Here is a 19,922-nt window from a genome sequence, read left to right as displayed (position 1 = left end):
ACTACCGTATTTCGGTGGAATTTCATGTGGCAAAAGTCGAGGTTTATCATACGACGTACACAATTGAATGCCGTGTCAATTAATACGACTACACGCAAATATGAAACTTTCGCTCGCGTGAAAATCGAGAATTGTCCCAGATAAATAAGAAATCAATTTGTTTAATCCGTCGATTACAAATATTCCTTAACGCTTATGCTTCTGCCTGAAAGGATCCGACGTTTAAGTTTCCCGATAAATCTACTTCGTCGTAATAGTTATACAAGTGTCTGATGCTATGTTACTCGATAAATCAACCAAAACCCTTTCTCAGAAAGTTCTATTGCCGTCACGCTCGAGTGTGCTTGGCATTTTCCAAACGACACAGCCACTATCGCCCATGTTTCCGTTTAATCTAGACCATCGGTCACCGTGTCATCGTTAAATTGCTTCATTAAATTTTCATCAGCAACCAAGCTTCCAATATAGTGGCCAGATAATATTCGAGATATGTATGTATGCGCAAATTTCGACACTCGTGCTGTTTCGCTCCGTCTTCCCCCTTTTCTCTTTTCTTCGACATGATTCGAGTCGGAGATACGATCGCACAGATAGTCGTTGGAAACTCGAACGAGGATGATCGAAGGTAGAGAATCAACAACACCGGAAGGTGTTCGATCAGCCAATAAGTTTTTGATCGAACGCGACGAGGCTGAATTGTCTCGAAAGACGTCGGATAAATAAGGATCCGAGTAAACAAAACGTAATTGCCTATTTCTGTAGCGTTGACGCTTCTGCGTAGCGCGTTGGTTATTTGCATTTGACGGAAAAGCGCTTAGGGATATTTGCAGTCTGACGGGCACGTCGCTCCAACGAACGTTTATCGTCGTTATTAAAAGCAATTGGAGAATTTACTTGTTTGGAAATTCGTTGACGCTGCTCGACAGTTTGCATGTGAAAAGAAATTTCTTTAGGCGTACGCGATCATCCGCGAAAGATGACAATGATCTATGGGCCGATCGAAGCGACAGAAATTTAATTTACGTATCGAGGATTGTCGAGCTGTCGTCGTTCTTGGAACTACGATAACGTATAGGGTAATTTGAACGGAAGAATATTTTGCTACAGAACCGTGTAATCCTGTCTAAAATTCTAATCTACGTTCCGGACTATTCTGAAAATAATGGCAGCTGGTTTGCAAATACCAATATCTAATTGTCAGACTTCGATACAGTTTGCAGGGAACGTAGTTTCGTAAGACTATCGAGACGTCGAGACTAATCTCGTTTGGAACGAGATTGTGTGCGTACTGTGCGGAAAACCGTGTTTCACGGAATTTTCATAAACAGTGCGAGAACTTTGCGAAACTTCGACGTTCTCCTTCGGGCGACAGCGGAATACTGCAACGCGGTTGTTATACACGTATCGAATTTCTAGCAACGATCATGATGCAGACGCAATAAACTTCGACATAGAATGGAACAACGGACGAATCAACGCGCGAGAATGCAGAGACGAGATGTTCGGAGAAAAGTGACGCGGAGATTAGTATTCATGATGAAACTTCTTCGCTATGAGTGGAACGTAAGCGGATAGTGGCACAAGAACGACAAATACTACGTCGATATGTGGACGGTTGAACGTCGTCTTCGCGAGAGGTAAAAGTTCGTTCGAGGCGCTGTTGAATTTTTACACGTCGGTTCACTGAAACAGCAAAGAACATTTCATCGTGTTAGCTACGTGGAACGATCTGCTGACGGAATTGGACGATAGGATACCACTGATCGATAGAACATCTGGAGGAAACTATGGTGTATCAAATTCAGGATGTACTTTACGTCCACGAGGATTTTCATTTAAATTTTTACAATTCATTCACGAAGGCAGGCAAACATATAATATCCGGAATACCGAAATATCACTGAAAACCGATTAATTGGAAGAAAGTAATAAAACGTGAAATGTACCTATATGGAAATTTCATGCGATTGAGTTTCAAATGTCAAGAGTAGGGCGTAAAGGAAGAGTATATGTACGATCGGTCAAAGCTTTGAGCGAGCGTAACCGATTGCAAAGATTTTTTTTCCTAACGACTAACTATTTTCGTATAAAATAAAAAGCATAATTTAAAATATAGTTAAAAAGCCGGTCTGATATAATCTAGTAGAAATGAAACGCATACCATTTATGTTTAATTCATCGTCATTTGAATAACAGATGCAGCGCAGGCCGCACGTGGTGTCCTATAATCGTTTAGCATTTTAATAGATACGCCGATTTCAGCATGGAGACAATTGGAAAGCGTGGATGGGACGTGAAAAAGATGGATGCTGTGTTCGTTGTCGACGCTGACGTATCGACGCGCCGTCAATTTCAATAGGTACCGATTCAACGTGAGCATTTTCGATCAGGAACAAGAGGGGCTGAAATTTCAGGGCAGAATAAATCCAGGTTCGACCTACGTTTACTCCAGAGAATATGGAAGCCTGGGCGGAATTCTCCTGGGGGTACTGGCGAAAAAACTGAACTTCACGGTGAACGTGATCGACCCGAATACGAACGGCAGACACAGCCATCAGTTGGAGAACGACACGTTCAGCGAAACTGTAGGTAATCGTCGCAAACGAAAACCACAAGAGAAGAACGTGTTAAGTCACAATTTTCTTCGCTCGTAGGGCAAAATTCTTCTAAAATTCAACACGTTGTCAATTATCTTCGAGACTGTCTTTTTACTGCATTTTGGAATTACATATCTTTTGCTACGTCTTTGAATATTTCGAGCGTTAGTAAGACAAAGAAGGATTCTATTTTCTTTCATAGAAAAAGTTATTATCGTTTGCTTGAAAAATTCTTATTGTTAATACGGTACCCTTGATCACCTTAATTCAACGTTCAAAAACATTATCTTTATAAATTACTCGATTAACGCGATGCCACGATTGATTTTTCCATCAAGGTATTTCTACCACATTTTCCGCCGTTTCGGGTGACGTGGCGTACCGCAGAGTGGTTGCCTCGTTCTTCGTCTAAAAATATGTAGACAACATGAGCAACATAGTTCACCAATAGGACAGACTTTGACCGGGTTTGCGCGATCGCTCTCAAAGCAACCAACGTACCAAAGGATCTGAAAATGTTCTACATCTTCTACAACTCGTCTGTGTGGCTGTGCAGGATGCTGTCGTACATAATAGAGTATTTGACGTGGCACTACGTGTAAGTACCTCGGCCCAAGTTTCGCCTCCTTCAAATTGTCATAATCGTTGATGAAACGTTATCAGACACCTTTCCTTCCCATTTCTCCTCTTCCTATTTTTCAGTTTGATTCTTCTGGCTGTGGAATTTATGTCATTTCTTGCTACGAGTGGAATTACTTTCCTCGAGAGATTCATTTTTTAATTGCTATTGGTGAACAGCATTGATAAATTATCTCAACAAAGCTTCGTATTCTCAGAATCCTCGTATTCTCCGAAAGAAGGAGCGCAAAAGATACGGCAAAAACTTGCGGGTATTCTGGAACTACGTTATGTGATTTATCAATGTTTTGCCAAGTTTATCATCTAGAAGATAGATAAAAAAAGCTCTAGAAGAGGACGAATTCCGTTAGGACGACGGAAACTCCGCGATATCACGAGAAATATACCCTTATCTGGAAAAGGTTGACGATCAATGGCGCGCTGTATCTTTTATATTGCAACTGATCATCCAATTTCATTACCTTCGACTGCTACTGGAAGATACCTTTCACCAGACATACTTTTCCGTGATATAACGCTAACGAGGATGTTCAATGGTGTCCTATACAAGTGTTTGATAACAGATATATGTTCTATAGCGAAATTAACGATTTATTAACAGAACTGGATTGAGACTCGTCTGGATTGCCAATAGAATTTCTTTTATACGATACAGTGGACTTATTTGGTTCCAGTGACGATGGTCGCTTGAATCCAATATTGCAAGGATTACAAAAGAACATGGTACATATTTCCAACGTTATTAGCATGTCGCCATTCACTTCAATATCTTCCTTTGGTAAACGAATCTATCGGAGATAAAACTGGAACTTGTATGCTGCACCGCGTCTTACAACATCCAGATATACTCTTTTTATATGTTCACCGTGACTCGTATTCTTAAAATTAAAGTTTCCCGAATTATCGTCTACGTTTTCTAAATTTCAGCCAAGTTCCATCTAGCTCGCCTTCCATCAAGCGATTTGTTTCATCGCGCAATGATCAATATCATGATCGGTGGATTCAATCACCCAGACCTTGCAACGTTATGGAGGACACATCCTGTATTAGATAGCATCTTGAGGATGAAGATGAACTTTTAAAATATCGACGAGACAAACTATCGCGGCGTTTCGGTTGAACACGACTTGAAGATCAGTTTCTTCGTACTTGCGACAGGGTTATCCATCGTCGTCTTTTTTTAACGAGAATGGATGGTTCGAATTACGGTGGAAAAAAATCAAGAAAAAATTCTATTATTAAATAATTTTCACGCTACTCGTCTGAATAACCACATGACGTGGCTCGTTTATACTTTAAATTGAATATATTGTTTAGTTTGATTTACTTGTAATTAAAAGGAACAAGAGGATAATGAGAGAATTTTGTAACAATTTGCGTGGCATTAATTAAAATGGCAATTCAAATAAAAATAGCCAAACGGATGTTTTCATTGAAAATTTTCCACCGGAGCAATTCGTTTCTTTCGCCATGAAAACCATCGAATGGACCCATATGATCGATCTAGAAATTGCAAAACGATACTATATGAGATATCGTAGATATTGTACAACCTCGAAAGTACGACCAATTTGGCAGATCTCACGCAACCCCGTTGAACGATCAATTTAAACAATTTTTTGTGCCGCACCAGAGCCGTTGCTCGCTATACTACGTTTTTCATGCGATAATTAAATGTCACTTCTGTTTTATAAATGGCACGCGTTATAATAGCACGCGTATTCCAAAAAATTGGCGAAATAACGAGTTTTATCGTAGAAAATAGCAAAACGAAATTGAGCTGCCAAAGATGATATAGAAATTATACATCGCGTTATATAGATCGATTATATAGATCTTTAAGCGGGTTCGTACGTTTAGAAATTTATTTGAACCTTTAAATGTCGCAACGAATATCATTCAGCTAAAATTGTACCAAAGCCGCTACCAAATTTTTACCATTCAAGTTACCACTGTTATATCTGGAACTTAATTTAATATCGGTATAATATCAATTACTACGGGGGAAGGTTGTCTTACATCGTTTATACAAGATACTAAACTTGAAGAATCAACGAATTACACGAGCAAATTATCACACTTCTCGCCGTTGCGTCGCATCGCGTCGGTGGTATTCGAATGACCGATTCTGGCGGAATCATCGAAAAAATTCCGAGTCAACAGGCTAATATTTCATGCGCGATGTTATGGAGACACGAGAGCAGTAGATCACAGTCTTTCAAGATTTCCAGCCATCTCTATCCCTCTGTATACGTGAATTAGTCAGCGAGGCCCGAAGGAAATGGTGGTTTATTTTAGGCATATCTGAAAATACGCGCACACGTCCCATCGTAGAGACTCAGTTGCTTGTCGTTGCCTCGCAATAGGATCATGGCTCTAAAACGGAGTCTACTTTCAATTACAGTGATAACGATCTCCATCGGTATGTATCTTTTCCATTTTCGCCTTTTCTTCTTTTCGCTCTTACCTTTTTAGTATAAACGTTGATAAGCAAAGAAAGCTTCTCGAGAAATATATATAGTCAGGTATAGTCGAAATTAATAATAAAGAAAAAATTAATAATGAAGAATAATAAAAAAATTGGCGATATTTGTCAAAAAATGATTGGCGGTGAAAAACGTTAAATCGCAAGCAAAGCAAATCGTGTAAGCGATAAGTGATGATGCCATTTTGTGTTTGGCACCGTACGAAATTCATTAAAGTTACACACAAAAAGGGAACGGACGAAGAAGAGCTTTTAGAGAAACAACGAACGCGCGAACAGCACATTTCCAACTTGTAAATTTCTAATGAAGTTTATCTTAATTACGTGTTCAATAACAGTTTCGGAACGTCTTCATCACCGCGCTTGAACGAGTCCAGAACCTGGAGAAATTTATTTTGTAGAAAAGCAGAGAGCTTGGTTCAAAGAATTCGTTTAAGGAACTCGTTTAAAAAGGCAACAATAGCGATTAGATCAACCAACGTTCTCAACTTTTCCTTTGCCGCTGGCTGCTTTTATTATTTCGATTTTCAAAAATTCACGATACAATTACCGCGAATTAATTACGTTTTATTTTCCGTCAGGTGTATCGCCCATCTTCACGTGGAGCCCCGATATTCATCGGTAAGTAATTGAACTTTTCTCTCAATTTTCCAATTAGCGCGTATTATTAGAAAATAAAGTCAGCTTTTCTTCTAAACTCGATTATATCTTTCTTGATAAAAGCCTTCCTCAGAATGTTTGATCAAAGTTTAATCGAAGTCATTTTTGTTAACTACGTATTTTGCTCCAAGCTACGAGAGCTACGATCTCGAAAAAGGTCCGGTCTTCTACGAAGCCTACTATCCAGACACCAACGAGGAACCTCGCAGCAACTATCAACAAAAACGTTACTTCGATCAAGGAGCCGTTTTGGAGAAAACCTATCAAGTACCTTCCGAACGTCTCGCGTATCCGGCAAACAATATTCAAGTGGATAATTATGAAAACAGAGCCAACACCATCCTCCAAAATGACGATCGTTTCTTTCTTGAAAGAAACACGCAACCTCTGGACGTAAAAGAAATCTCGAAGCTGGCTAGAAGAGCGATTTCCCGGGATTTGGAAAACTGGAACACCCTTGAGGATTATTTGGATCGCGCCAAATACCAAGATCTCGCGTTTCGTCGTCGAATCGTCGTGCCTGACGGCCTCGTGCCGAACTTGCCAGATTCTTTGAAGGAACAACGTGATTTGAGAAGAGATCTGTACGAAGAAATTCGAGAAGAACCTTTAGCCTTGCCCAGTCGCATCGAATCAACCGAAGATCAAAGAGATTCGATCAGAAGATTGGCCGCTCGTGATCTTGCTGACAGAGATTCTTTGGGATCGCTCAAATCGATTCGATACGAGGATCAACCGACACGAGAGCAGAAAGTGATACAGGCAGTGAGAACGAGTCAGATAAATGTGCCATTAACGAGAGATACGAATCCATCGGATTCGAGATCGATTACAAGTGCTTATCCAACGGAGAACATCTTTGCACCGCGACCTCAGGTGATCAATTACATTTTTTCCAGGAAACCGGAAATAACTACGGAGAATAAGGTTCGAAGCTTGCCTGAAACGAAGGAAACTAGTGAACTTATGCCGAGAAATTACGGAGATAATTTGATTCAGGATGAAATGAAAAAAACAACAGAGAACAAAGATGTAAAAGTGACGTCCATCGAAGTTAGCGAAGTACCTAGACATAAAACTCGTCACCATCACGGGGAATGGCCAAGGCGCGACTATTCTCGCCGTCATCAGTCCTAAAATTTATCATTTTCATGTATATTTTACTCTAAGGGAAGATAGAATTGATTGATCGTTGATTTCGAGATAAATTTTAAAGGGAGTTTAAAAGGAACAATATTTTGTTTTTAGTATCGCACACGGTTGAAATATTTATTCGATATATTATGATACAATGATACAGTTTTCTTTAACAATGCATAGACATTTCGCTACGCCTTGTTCATTCAAACGTCACTTTATCGTCATATTTATGTAACCATACACACGTACTAATAAGTAAGCGATAACACTCCGTATATAGGAAAATATGTAATTTCTTCCGCGCTCGTGGAAGCAACAACATGCTGATATTCGATAAATAAATGTTTCATATTCATATCTTGTACCATGTACAAATGTGATGTGTAAGAAACAGATAAACGACAGTAATTGTAAGAATTTCGAAAATTTCGTTAATTTTTATCTAACATAAAAATATATTTATTTCGAATATAATTTTTCAGAAATATTTGCAAATAAATAGAACGTGTGAAATATGTCTACTCGATGATGAATGCTCTTAAAGGGATGTTTGTGTAATGCCTTTCCCTTCTGATAAATCGGCAATACGATACATTCAAGTGTAATTGAATTTATGAATGAATCTCGATTTGTGCAGTAAGTATACGATGTTTGACGAGGACAAAATCACAAGTACTTTATAAATAATCTACACTATTGGAACACAACTTCGTCTGGTGAATAGTCTCAGTTAGCTACATCTAAAACATTATAGTTAATTCTTCAGTTTTCTTTTTAGATATCTAGCCTGTAGTAAAGTTCCGTCTTCGCATAAATTGACTGTCCTTTGTATACATTCGGCAAGATATCATTAATCTAAAATAATTTGACACTTGCACACATTCTATGTGCATTAAAGCACTAGAGTATTGCACTGAATCGATGTAATCCTATAAGTTATTATGTAAATACTGTACAATGTTTTTCCTATTCGAGTCGAAGCAAAAGTATATACAGAACTGTAAAAGAAACTACAAAAATAACTTAACAAGTCTCTGTTACTTGACATATACTTAGTCTCTTTAAGTATTGGATAGAAACAAACTGTATGAACATTCTGCATATCCTTGTTTCCTTATTCATAGTTTTACTTCAAACTATACATTTGTAATCTTTGCTTTACAATGCCTTTAAAGTGACATTAATCTGAATTTTTACATTAGTACCATGCATGTAACAAGCTTGAAGCATGTATACCTATATTTACTCTTGCAATATTAAGGTCTATTTAGCATTGTATAAAATTATTTGTTATAAATTTATTCTTTGATCTAGTAATCCAATCCTTGGACATAAGTTAATCATGCGCTTCATCGTGTAATAATTATCTATTATTATAATTTACGCAATGATATATAAAAATAATTATAATTTATGATTTATGATTTCAAAGAATAATGTATCTTTAAGAGGCTTATGTTTAATGTCCTGTAAAGTATTAGAAACGCAAATATAAATATACATAACAATTATACGGATAATAATTAACATATAATACATAAGCACTGTTTATTATACCTGCATCACCTCGCTTTAGATTTGACATCAAAAAGTCTCTTAGTTTTTCATATGCCTTAGAAACATTGTCATTTTCAATCACTATGTCAAAATTACCAGGCTTTTCTCCTAAAAAAATTCTAAAGTATATATATATTTCCTCATCTAACATAAAAATACATAGTAAACGTATCCCAGTTTTTAACAAAGCAATAAATTAATTATAATACTTACCATATTCTATCTCTAGCCTAGCAATGGATAATCTCCGCTGCAAAGCATCTTCTGTTTCTGTTTTCCTAGCTCTTAATCTTTTCTCCAATTCTTCGATAGATGGAGCTTTAATAAATATATACAATGGATCCAAAGAACTTTGTTTTATTTGTTTTACACCTTGCACTTCAACATCTAATACGCAAATTTTACCTGCTTTTTGTACTTCTTCTACTGCACGTTTACTAAAAATATTAAAAAAGATTTATGTATAATCAATAAAATCTATTATTGCATCTTCTGTTTAAATAAATTTGATTTTTACCTAGTACCATACATATTCCCACTGAATGTAGCAGTTTCAAGAAATTCATCCTGTTCTATTTGTTTTTGCATCTTATCTTTAGTAGTAAAATGATAATGTTTCCCATCTTCCTCACCTGGTCTAGGACTTCTAGTGGTATGAGACACAGAATAACCAAATGTATCTGGAAATTCTTCAAAAAGCTTTTTTAAAAGCGTACTTTTTCCACTTCCTGAAGGACCACACAAAACTAATGGACGTGAGCCTTTATGAAACATATTACAAGCACCTAAAAATGAATGTAATATTGTTACGGAACAATTTATCACAATAAAAATTCACAATAGAAGATAAAACTTGAGTTTTTAATTTGAATAGATTCAATCACTTCATACCTAATGCTAATGTTCTAAAACATGAAAGTAATGCCATACTCTTACGTATTTATAATTCAATTAATTTTCACACAATTGAAGAGAACATGTAAGTGCAGACATATCTATTGTTGTATTTACGATGAATTTAATACAAATCGATGAAAGATACGGTAGACCAAAAACACCGAAAACACTATTAATTAATAGTACAATTAGAACAAGAACAGAAATAAGCGTGTAAAATAAAACGAAAAATCATTATAGGTAATCACAGTCATATCATTATTTTTGCAGTATATCGAGATTCTTACAAACCATGGAATAATAATTAACGTGTGGTATCTTCGGAATATTGATTTCTTGAAGGAAAATATATCGTAATTGTGCAACTTACTTAATAGGAAAAGTTGATCGGATGCACTGAAAAATAAAAGCTACAATATTTAAATGCTTTCATCCAAAAATTTTTTCAGAATCTTATTTACTGCAATTAATATATGTACATCTTCAATTTTCATTAATCACGTTGAATAAAAAATGAGATCAATGCATAAAACTGACTTCGTTAAGGGTATCACAATCACTGTCTCTCGTGTATTCTTCTTTATTTCAATGAACAAATAAAAAATTCGACGAATATTGAATATTGTCTCACCTTTATATATAACTAAATTTTAAAAACGTATAATATAGTAGTAAGAACTATTAAAAAATATGATAACAGCTTTTAGCAAAGTAAAGCACGAAAGTCCGCAGTCAGAACAAACAGCTACCACGTTTTCGTTTAATAATGGGCGTCTGCGCGTATACCGCCGCATTGTGAATTAAGAACATCTTATACGTATGTATGTATATAGTATACAATACGTGATTCGTATAAACTATATACATTTTCAAGATATATATATATATTTGTGATAAGAGAAATGTGGAATATTTTTTTTCTTTATTGTATACTTATAAATTTACTTCTTTATATGTTATACAAATAATTTTTAACACGATTTAAAATGTACAAATTCTGTTTTTATCTTTTTATTTAACAAGATACGCAATTGATCTTACTATGAAATGAGAGATATAATGAAAAAAAATGGTTTGTTTATTTTACTAATGCATCTAAAACAATACATAATGCATTTAAAAATTATTGCATTTGAAAATGAACTTTTCGTATATAATAATACCTCTTATTTTGATAACAAACACGAATTATATTTGCGTTTGAATATTTATTATAAATCATACTTATTTGTATACTTGCCATAATTTTCTAAGAAATAAAATTATTATTGTTGAATATTAGTTACGTAATATTAGTTACGTATTTATCCGAGTATATTCCGATTAAAAATAGAATGTGAAACTTAAAAATCAACTACTTAATCATTTTAACTATGGTTAAGTAAAACATACTTTATTATATACAATTAATGTTTAACAAATAAAAATGTTGATCAAAAATCAAAATAGATATATACTTCATTTTTACATTTTATTAAATATATATATATATAGATTTTTTCATAAATTTATACTATTATTATAGTTTATATTATTTTTAATATTGAAATAGTAGTCATGTACAATACAGATTATAAGATTTAAAATTTCTCTGATATTCCATTCTTATATTATATTTAAATCCAAAATATGGATCTAAACACACATTTTCTATTCTATACACATACACAAATTTTAACCAGGATAGAGATGATTTTAGTGATGCAAGTTATATGAATAACAGAACAATAACGAATAATTTTTATAAAATTGATACATACTAACTACATTTGAACATTGCACGAATAATACTAGATTTATGTCGACAAAAATATAGTCTTTTCATATACGTAATCACATACATAATTCGTAATTTTTCGTATCTTGCCTTTACTTTTTGACAAAATAGAAACACAGTTGTTTCAAACTTCGGTAGGACCAGTAGGCTTGGCTTGTGTTCTTCGTCGTGCCAATGCAGACATGACAACAGGTCCAATATGAGGCGACCTTGGACTGCTAGACATCGCTCTATATGTTGCTGTTACTGCTCTCTAAAAATATGTTCAATTTATGCTATTAATTTAATCATGATTACTTGAAATGTATCTGAAGAAAATATTATATACCTTTAGGCTATGTGGATCCTTAGAACTATCAGGTAATACTTTCTGTGGAAGACGATGACGATTAGCAATCCACGAATATTTTAATATGGCAGCTGCAGTAGGCCTCCGATTAGGATCAACGTGTAACATTTTTTTAACTAGATCTTTAGCTTCATTCGAAATTTGATGCCATATTCCACTTTCAACGTCAATGCAGCCGAGGCCAATACGATCTAATATGTCTCTTGCACTATCACCGGGAGTATTACGAAATGGTGTATATCTAAAATATAGAAACGTAATCTAGTATTTAATATACGTACTTTTCAAATTTTATGTAATTAGATTATTTACCCAGCCAACATAATGTATAACAAAACACCAAGTGACCAGATATCACACGCCGCATCATATCCTTGGCGTTTTAACACTTCCGGTGCTACAAAATTTGCAGTATAACAAGGCGTCATTAACAAACCATTTTCCGCTCGTAACTGTTTTGCGAAACCAAGATCGCATAAACAAAGTGTCGATGGATCACCCCCCGACTTCGAATACAATATATTAGATGGCTTTAAATCTCTATGAACAACCTATTGATTACGTAAACCGAAATTAATCAGTAAATTTAACATGATAGAATACAAAACGTAAGTGATGATGACTAAATAGATAATTACTCCATTTTCATGAAGATAATTGACTACGCTAACTATTGTGTACATCACTTCGGCCGCTTCTTTTTCTGTGAGATTACGTCTTTGTAGTAACCGATCAAGTAGTTCTCCACCGCGTAGTAATTCGAGTACAAGATAAGCTCGTTTATCATCTTCATGAACAGCTCTCAAAGTTACAATGTGCGGGTGCCTTCCATATCGGAGCAAAATTTCTATTTCTTCTGTAGGATCTCTTTTAGATTTCTCAATTACCTTCACAGCATACTCTGCTTTAGAAGCTTTATGAACAGCTAAATAAACAGTGCTGTAGCTTCCTTTACCAATTTCTTGTTTAAACTCATATTCATCATTCACGGAGATAGGGCTCACATAAGTTGGGAAAGTTGCGCTAAGGCTATCACAGTTTTTATATTCAGGGATTTTCACGTGATCCTCAAGAAGGCACGGCGCGACAAAGCTAAATCCACGGAACAATTCGTGAGCATTAGCACTTGGTGGTACCCCAGGAGAATCTAAAATATTATAATAACTTTACTCATTTAGAACATAAATTATACAGAATTAAGTAATTCACGTTACCTTTGGGCGTTTTACATGTAAATTCACTATCAAAACAAAATGTATCATCTTCTTGACTAACAGCTGGTTTAAAAGGCGGTTTTATTTCTTTTCTGTAAAGCGCATCCCAATCGGTTTTTGCAAAGAACACATGGTTTTTTATCTCTTCTATTCCGCCTTAAATAAATAAAAATAATAAATGAATATAGCATAATAGCTATTTTTGTATTTTAAAGAACATTACAAATAAGTACCAAATCCCAGTCTGTTTGCAGGGTTTCTTTTAAACAATACTTTAAGAAGTAATTGTGCTTCTGGTGAAATATTATGTGGCATTCCGAGTTTTCCTTTTGTTATCTGTGTCATTGTTTCTTTGCGATTTGCTCCTTGAAATGGAAGAGCTCCAGTCAACATTTCAAACTGAAAGTTAAGAATTTGTTTAAATACAATCTGGTGTATATATGTATATGTGTCATCATATCATTTATATGCAACTAACCATAAGAACACCAAAACTCCACCAATCTGCAGCAAATGAATGTCCTCTCCTATCCACAATTTCAGGTGCCATATATTCTATAGTACCACAAAACGAGTATGCTTTGCAATCGTCTAAAGGCTGCTTACTTAAACCAAAGTCGGTTAAAGCAATATGACCTTCAGTATCAAGCAAAATACTGTCATAAACAAAATGAATATTAAGATTTATATAGCTTTATAATGATTGAATTATTGATGAATGATATAATACAAACTTTTCTGGTTTGAGATCTCTATAAATAATTCCAAGCTTATGTATATGACCCAATGCAAGAGCAAGTTCAGCTAAATAAAATTTTACATCATCTTCAGTAAACATTACCTAGAACAATAATTATAAAAATGGATCAATACAGCCGTAAAAACATCATAAAATTACTAATACTGTAAACTATATACCTCTTTAACTAATCTTGAAAATAAATCACCACCTCTTAAAAAGTCTAAAATTAAGTAGAGTTTGCCCTCTGTTTGGAATGCATAATGTAGTCGCACAATGAATGGGTGTTCAACATCTACCAGTATATTCCTCTCCATTTTTGTTCTAACTCTGTCCCGAACTGAGATAATATTGAGATATTAAGCCACTTTAAAAAGAAAAAGAAATAATTTTCAATATAAGAGGAATTGCTCTGAAAACTCCTTTTATAAATTTCAATAAAAAAATAAAATATGTACACAGTAATAAAAAGATCTTTGTATTTCATAATTAAAATCAATGTTTCATTACAACAGTCCTCATTTTGAAACCTTCAGAGCTACCCTCGTACTTATATATATTTAACTTATTAAGCACCTTTCAATGTTGCCTTTTTTAATACCTTCATAGCATAAATTGTCCCACTATCTTTTCCAACAACCTTTCTCACGAGGAATACCTGAATTAACACAAGAATTTTTATTATTGAATAATTACACTTGATTATATCTCAAATTATTTTTCATTCATTATAATGTTCAATACTTTGCCAAAAGACCCTTGACCCAGAACTTTAAGCAGTTCAAATTGAGATGGATCTGCTTTTTCATGTCCATCCCTTACTACTTCACGTACTTCTATTTCATGTGTCTCAGAACAACCATTTGAAGGTGGTTCAACTACATTTTCTTGAGTTATTACTACTTCCTCTTGGGACTCTGATGGGAGTATATCTACATCTTGCTAAAAAAATTAAATTGGTTACAATGCACAAATTTACAATTGTAATACAGAATTAATAACACGTAATTGACACATTTTTAACACTAATCGATGTATTTAACAAATATAAAAATACTACCTTTTCAGTCACATGTTGCTCAGACCAAGGAACTGTCAAATTCGCTAACGGCATTATATTCGACGTTGTGTTATTATCTGTGAAATTGTAGATGTTATGTTTGTAAAATATTCTTGCGTGCGCGGTCGTCATAAATTAACGTTTATTTATGTTACAAGAGCGCAACGTAGATCACCCTCAAAATGTAATACGTTACGGGTATTCGCGGTAAATTGATAGACGCATCTATGACATATACTCTGATACTTATTGACCACAGATAACGCGTTAAACCGTTAATATGTACTAGAAACCGATGTTTCAATGTTTTGTATAACGACTGTCCTTTTTACGCTTCTGTATTGTTGGTCTAAGAAGTCACCTTTATATGTACTTTATTGATTTGTCAACAAACAAAGCAAAATAGATTGGGAAATGTATTTGTAAGATATAGATAATATATAATGCGATAACAATATATTCAAACAAACATGAAGGAAGAAAAATATACAATTGTTTTATAACTAAATTTAAATTCTTTTACTAAAAATTGTACTTCATTTTTTAATGAAATAAAATCGATGTATAAAACATTCATTCTATATATTGTAAGACACGTTCACATGAAACATCCCTGGCGCCTAACAAGTGATGCAATTTTATATAAAATTATATATTTCTCTTTTCTAACTACAGATGTCGAACTGCGAGCTGAAAAAGTTCACTTCCGCTAAAAGAACTCTGCGCGGGAAGAAAAGAAAATTCAAACTTCCATACTTCCGGAAAAGAGCGGCACTCCCTTTTTCAGGGTAAAAGGTCACCTTTAGCCGCGTACTTCCAAAGTATGTAATACAGTGCAATATAATTCTAGAAATTTTTCAGTTCAAATAAGCCTAAGTTAAGATATACATATATTCACACACACACACACAATACACAAGTATAGTGTAAAGACTCGTTAAGAATAAGTACTAGTAATTGAATAACTATTTGTGAAAATAAAATGATTTATACGTAGATTTCACACATAAAATGAAATGAATAATATTTCTGTTATTATTAATTTTAAATTTTAAAATAATTCCTAATAATTCCTATAGTATTATAGTATACGTGCTGCCACCTAGCAAGTGATACAGCCACGCATGAGCAACTTTACGTAAAATGACTTCTTGTTGTCCCTTTCTTGTGTACATTCTGTTACGTGCAGATGCGGAATTATCTTGAAATAGTGTTTACGGCCATAGTGTCTTGCAAGTATTACTCTTTGCAAACTCTTGTTTATAATAAACAATTCAAACGGGTTAATATAGATAGTATATATAATATTATATATAACACAATATTGTATATAATAAAAAACATCTAAGCAAGTAAAAGAAAGAGAACACCTTAAACATTAACATAAACATTGGTAAGTATCTGTAAAGTACTGTAAAGTTTATGGAATAGTAAAGATTTTAGAAATTTCTTTGTGTAACAATAATTACTAAATTATCATTTATGTAAACTTATATTCAGTATAGAAAAGATTTATTCTGTGATATAACCTGTGTGATATATGTGATATAACCTTAGCGAAGTGTCATTATTTATATAAAGTTTTCTTATGTATGTTATTCTTTTTAAGTGCAATAAAAATGCCGTGCTGGTATTATGAGAAGAAAGAACTACGAAATACACCATCCATTCAAGATGGAATTGACTACGAAACAGAATGCAGATATAGGAAAGAAGGGGCCAGATTTATTATTGATACAGGAACCAAAATGGATTTAGGATACAATACAATGGCAACTGGAGTTGTTTATTTTCATAGATTCTACATGTTTCATTCATTTAAAAACTTCCCAAGATATGTACGTATTTAATAATAAATATTAATTTCTTTTTTATTGATGTGAAAAAAATAAATATTTTATGTTATTTTTTGAATCTCATATAGGTAACTGCATGCTGCTGTTTATTATTAGCAGGCAAAGTAGAAGAAACTCCAAAAAAATGCAAAGATATAATTAAGACTGCAAAGTCTTTATTAACTGAACAAAAATTGATGACTTTTGGAGAGGATCCAAAGGTAAATCAATAAACTATATAATTATTATTCTTAAGGCTATATTATAACTATATAGTTTATTATTATTAAGGATATATATCCTTGAAATGTAATTTGTAAAATAATCTTTTTATAAATTTTCTAGGAAGAGGTCATAACATTAGAAAGAATTTTACTACAAACTATAAAGTTTGATTTGCAAGTTGAACATCCATACAGCTACTTGCTAAAATATGCAAAATGTCTTAAAGGTATTGAAATAAATTTTATGAATTTAATAAATAATATATTAAGTGACAAAATAACCAATGATATTTTGCAGGTGATAAAAATAAATTGCAGAAAATGGTTCAAATGGCTTGGACATTTGTTAACGACAGGTATATTTATATATTATAATGTTTTCTTATTACTTTTAAATTGATTTAAAAAGTTTATATAATCTTTATTCCTTTTCCTTTATAGTTTGTGTACAACATTGTCATTGCAATGGGAACCAGAAATTATTGCTGTTGCTCTCATGTATTTGGCAGGGAAGCTTAGCAAATTTGAAGTGGTAGATTGGAATGGAAGATTACCCAAACATTTACGTTGGTGGGACATGTTTGTTGAGGATGTTACTATGGATCTTCTAGAAGGTACCCTAATAAGAAACCGTTTTTTAGAATATATCAATATGGAAAGTAAGTACATCTGATTTGTTTTTTCAGATATATGTCATCAAGTATTAGATTTGTATTCACAAGCAAATAACACAAAGCCGCCGGATTCACCACCTTTAACACCATCTAATGAGCCTTGTAGAGATAGAGCTATAACAGCACCTTCCACAGAATCAATATCTACTACACCAAATGGTATGTACATGAAAATTGTCTTATTTGTGATGACAAATTGTCTTATTAATATCAAATTGTAGTTACACCAGGAAAGGCTACTAAAGTTGAAGCAGTTGCAGTCTCTGCAAATGGATGCTTAACTACAGATACCACAGATGCAATAAAACCAATGGATGTGCCAACGCATTTTCAAACATATCCAACCAATTTTGCACATAGTAATATCAATTATCCTCCAGCGTTTCCTCCAGCAAATGTTTCTGTACCACCACCTTCTGTAAATACAATGAATCACATTGTCCCACCAATGCATCATATGGGTTCCTCTGGTGCCATTAGACCTGCACCACCTACATCTACTACAACGCCAACACCGTTTCAACCATATCCTTATCCTACAAACGCGTCATACTTCCCTCCAAATAATCCAGTACCCCCAGCACCTACACCGCGTACGTATTATCCACCACAACCTTAACACATACAAATTTATAAGACCAAATATGCAATGTTTGTTTGTATGTAAACGCCATTATTGTAATTGAAGTTAATATTATCAAAGAGATAATAGTTAAATCTTGTCTTGTAATCTAAGTCTTGTAAATATTGTAAATATGTAAGGTTTAGAATTAACAGTAATATTTAATTATAAAGTTTTTATATTATTAATGTTTACGTGTTTAAATTGTTAATTTAAACAAGAAACTATAAATACAAAACTTCTAAGGAAAAATTAGTCAATGTTTTACATGTAAAGGTTGCCTTTATTAAAAAAGTTTTTTCCAGAAAATGTAACAGTATGCAATGGTGCATAATTTGCTAATAATTTTAAAAGCGGTTCTGCAGATAATGAGTCCAATACCATACTGTCTGTATATAAAACATACAAAACTGAAGGTAGTTCCATAATTTGAGCATATGACAATACTGAAACATATGTATGTTTGTACCATTTATAATGAACTTTCATCTAAAGATATAGTTTGTATTATTTGAATATTAACCTCCTGCTGTTACTCCATATATAATATTTGGCTGCTCTAAGTATGGCTCTTTCGATTTGCAAATATTCTCTCCACTTTTTGTAGTCAACATCCGTAAGAAAGAAGGTACTGTTGGTATATCCTTCTTTTTGAAATTTGATATATGACAACATGTTATACAAATTATACTTTTTGCACTTGATATAATATCACCCATCTAATAAATTTAATAAAATTAATGCAAATTACTAGAATTATATACTTTATAATTTAAGTTAAATTTTCTTACCTTTTCTACAAATTTGCCTGACAATTTCACATCAAAATGTGGAGATACAATACCTAAATACATATCATTAGTAACTTGATAAGTTGTATATATCTTTTTTTGTTTTTCATCTTCCACGAAACATACTTCTTCTGAGTTTGGGCACAAACACTCTTTTACAAAATCTACAATATCATTAAAACTATTTATAACACGACCAAAATATTACCGATTAATTAAATTAATATATATTACCGATTAACATTTCACCTTCAATTACAATTAAAGTATCAATGCTGGATGGTTTTGTTTTTAACCACTGAACAAAAAACTCGCTGAAATATATTCCAAAAAGTATTTGAGACACTTTTGAAACACTTAACTGAAGAGGTTATGTTTAACTAAAATAAAACTTACGGTTGATTAACTGAACATTCAGTAGCTTTATTTTCATCTTCATCGTCCCAGAACGCACGTGAGACTGGAAATATTACTTCACCGAAAAAACTTGCCATTTTATCAACAAAGTTAAAAGAAACCACAGTAAAACATCTCCAGTTTGTAACAGAATACTTTTATTGCTGTGTCACAGGTCACAGCCACACTAGGCAACAACCTTGGAAAAAATTATACAGTCGATTGCATTTCAAAACATTAAATTTTGGATACAGTTAAAAACAAAT

At 33.5% G+C, this 19,922-nt stretch overlaps 5 protein-coding genes across 28 annotated transcripts; 2 read left to right on the top strand and 3 right to left on the bottom strand.

Moving 5' to 3' along the window:
• Positions 1-328: 328 nt before the first annotated feature.
• Positions 329-8,527, top strand: LOC100647061. Of its 10 annotated transcripts, none has more exons than XM_048405671.1 (7): positions 329-1,637; positions 2,263-2,359; positions 2,431-2,589; positions 2,936-3,195; positions 3,300-5,658; positions 6,303-6,342; positions 6,513-8,527. In XM_048405671.1, the coding sequence occupies exons 5-7, from the start codon at positions 5,607-5,609 to the stop codon at positions 7,516-7,518; spliced, it is 1,098 nt and encodes a 365-aa protein (XP_048261628.1). In that variant the 5' UTR covers positions 329-1,637; positions 2,263-2,359; positions 2,431-2,589; positions 2,936-3,195; positions 3,300-5,606; the 3' UTR covers positions 7,519-8,527. The 10 variants fall into 10 exon arrangements, with proteins under 10 accessions (XP_048261628.1, XP_048261627.1, XP_048261622.1 ...); XM_048405670.1 differs by having other exon boundaries at positions 2,415-2,589; XM_048405665.1 differs by having other exon boundaries at positions 2,263-2,589.
• Positions 7,618-10,767, bottom strand: LOC100646945 (guanylate kinase). 13 transcript variants are annotated; one of them, XM_012308801.3, is made up of 7 exons: positions 10,607-10,766; positions 10,267-10,371; positions 9,970-10,144; positions 9,596-9,863; positions 9,292-9,515; positions 9,079-9,186; positions 7,618-8,988 (listed from the first exon to the last, which is right to left on the bottom strand). In XM_012308801.3, exons 3-7 carry the CDS (start codon positions 10,004-10,006, stop codon positions 8,981-8,983), a joined length of 645 nt encoding a protein of 214 aa, XP_012164191.1. In that variant the 5' UTR covers positions 10,007-10,144; positions 10,267-10,371; positions 10,607-10,766; the 3' UTR covers positions 7,618-8,980. The 13 variants fall into 13 exon arrangements, 12 of the variants coding, with proteins under 12 accessions (XP_012164191.1, XP_048261635.1, XP_012164190.1 ...); XM_048405678.1 differs by having other exon boundaries at positions 9,292-9,396; positions 9,484-9,515; positions 9,970-10,767; XM_012308800.3 differs by having other exon boundaries at positions 9,970-10,371.
• A 727-nt stretch (positions 10,768-11,494) lies between these two features.
• Positions 11,495-15,629, bottom strand: LOC100647294 (ribosomal protein S6 kinase alpha-2). Of its 2 annotated transcripts, none has more exons than XM_012308808.3 (12): positions 15,115-15,629; positions 14,799-14,996; positions 14,631-14,712; positions 14,234-14,394; positions 14,050-14,156; positions 13,794-13,971; positions 13,549-13,714; positions 13,316-13,471; positions 12,740-13,248; positions 12,414-12,652; positions 12,081-12,342; positions 11,495-12,005 (listed from the first exon to the last, which is right to left on the bottom strand). In XM_012308808.3, exons 1-12 carry the CDS (start codon positions 15,244-15,246, stop codon positions 11,877-11,879), a joined length of 2,319 nt encoding a protein of 772 aa, XP_012164198.1. In that variant the 5' UTR covers positions 15,247-15,629; the 3' UTR covers positions 11,495-11,876. The 2 variants fall into 2 exon arrangements, with proteins under 2 accessions (XP_012164198.1, XP_012164199.1); XM_012308809.3 differs by having other exon boundaries at positions 14,799-14,992; positions 15,115-15,256.
• Positions 15,630-16,246: 617 nt separating this feature from the next.
• LOC100647417 (cyclin-K) lies at positions 16,247-19,732 on the top strand. The gene is made up of 8 exons (XM_003395651.4): positions 16,247-16,507; positions 16,724-16,952; positions 17,039-17,170; positions 17,295-17,400; positions 17,472-17,529; positions 17,615-17,787; positions 17,860-18,006; positions 18,069-19,732. The coding sequence occupies exons 2-8, from the start codon at positions 16,734-16,736 to the stop codon at positions 18,464-18,466; spliced, it is 1,233 nt and encodes a 410-aa protein (XP_003395699.1). The 5' UTR covers positions 16,247-16,507; positions 16,724-16,733; the 3' UTR covers positions 18,467-19,732.
• LOC100647534 (proteasome assembly chaperone 1) lies at positions 18,732-19,887 on the bottom strand. 2 transcript variants are annotated; one of them, XM_048405761.1, is made up of 5 exons: positions 19,657-19,887; positions 19,510-19,574; positions 19,261-19,424; positions 18,993-19,188; positions 18,732-18,915 (listed from the first exon to the last, which is right to left on the bottom strand). In XM_048405761.1, the coding sequence occupies exons 1-5, from the start codon at positions 19,752-19,754 to the stop codon at positions 18,734-18,736; spliced, it is 705 nt and encodes a 234-aa protein (XP_048261718.1). In that variant the 5' UTR covers positions 19,755-19,887; the 3' UTR covers positions 18,732-18,733. The 2 variants fall into 2 exon arrangements, with proteins under 2 accessions (XP_048261718.1, XP_048261717.1); XM_048405760.1 differs by having other exon boundaries at positions 19,495-19,574; positions 19,657-19,874.
• Positions 19,888-19,922: the final 35 nt, after the last annotated feature.

The sequence above is a fragment of the Bombus terrestris genome, chromosome 5, assembly GCF_910591885.1.
Source record: "Bombus terrestris chromosome 5, iyBomTerr1.2, whole genome shotgun sequence".
In the NCBI taxonomy this organism is placed as follows: Eukaryota; Metazoa; Arthropoda; class Insecta; order Hymenoptera; family Apidae; genus Bombus; species Bombus terrestris.
The sequence above is the reverse complement of the archived record's forward strand: the minus strand, read 5'-3'. Positions and strand labels throughout refer to the sequence as shown.

Bases quoted from the DNA above. Each gene is read 5' to 3' on its own strand.
- LOC100647061 (XM_048405671.1), top strand. From the start codon at position 5,607: ATGGCTCTAAAACGGAGTCTACTTTCAATTACAGTGATAACGATCTCC. The intron at 5,659-6,302 runs GTATGTATCTTT...ATTTTCCGTCAG, and splicing joins AGTGATAACGATCTCCATCG to GTGTATCGCCCATCTTCACG. The intron at 6,343-6,512 runs GTAAGTAATTGA...TTTTGCTCCAAG, and splicing joins TGGAGCCCCGATATTCATCG to CTACGAGAGCTACGATCTCG.
- LOC100646945 (XM_012308800.3), bottom strand. From the start codon at position 10,006: ATGGCATTACTTTCATGTTTTAGAACATTAGCATTAG. The intron at 9,864-9,969 runs GTATGAAGTGAT...ATTCATTTTTAG, and splicing joins TTTTAGAACATTAGCATTAG to GTGCTTGTAATATGTTTCAT. The intron at 9,516-9,595 runs GTAAAAATCAAA...TAATATTTTTAG, and splicing joins GGGAATATGTATGGTACTAG to TAAACGTGCAGTAGAAGAAG.
- LOC100647294 (XM_012308808.3), bottom strand. From the start codon at position 15,246: ATGACGACCGCGCACGCAAGAATATTTTACAAACATAACATCTACAAT. The intron at 14,997-15,114 runs GTAGTATTTTTA...TAATTTTTTTAG, and splicing joins AGCAACATGTGACTGAAAAG to CAAGATGTAGATATACTCCC. The intron at 12,653-12,739 runs GTAATTATCTAT...CGTAATCAATAG, and splicing joins ATTATCTTCATGAAAATGGA to GTTGTTCATAGAGATTTAAA.
- LOC100647417 (XM_003395651.4), top strand. From the start codon at position 16,734: ATGCCGTGCTGGTATTATGAGAAGAAAGAACTACGAAATACACCATCC. The intron at 16,953-17,038 runs GTACGTATTTAA...AATCTCATATAG, and splicing joins TTAAAAACTTCCCAAGATAT to GTAACTGCATGCTGCTGTTT. The intron at 17,171-17,294 runs GTAAATCAATAA...TAAATTTTCTAG, and splicing joins CTTTTGGAGAGGATCCAAAG to GAAGAGGTCATAACATTAGA.
- LOC100647534 (XM_048405760.1), bottom strand. From the start codon at position 19,754: ATGGCAAGTTTTTTCGGTGAAGTAATATTTCCAGTCTCACGTGCGTTC. The intron at 19,425-19,494 runs GTAATATATATT...ATGATATTGTAG, and splicing joins TGAAGGTGAAATGTTAATCG to ATTTTGTAAAAGAGTGTTTG. The intron at 19,189-19,260 runs GTAAGAAAATTT...TAAATTTATTAG, and splicing joins CAGGCAAATTTGTAGAAAAG to ATGGGTGATATTATATCAAG.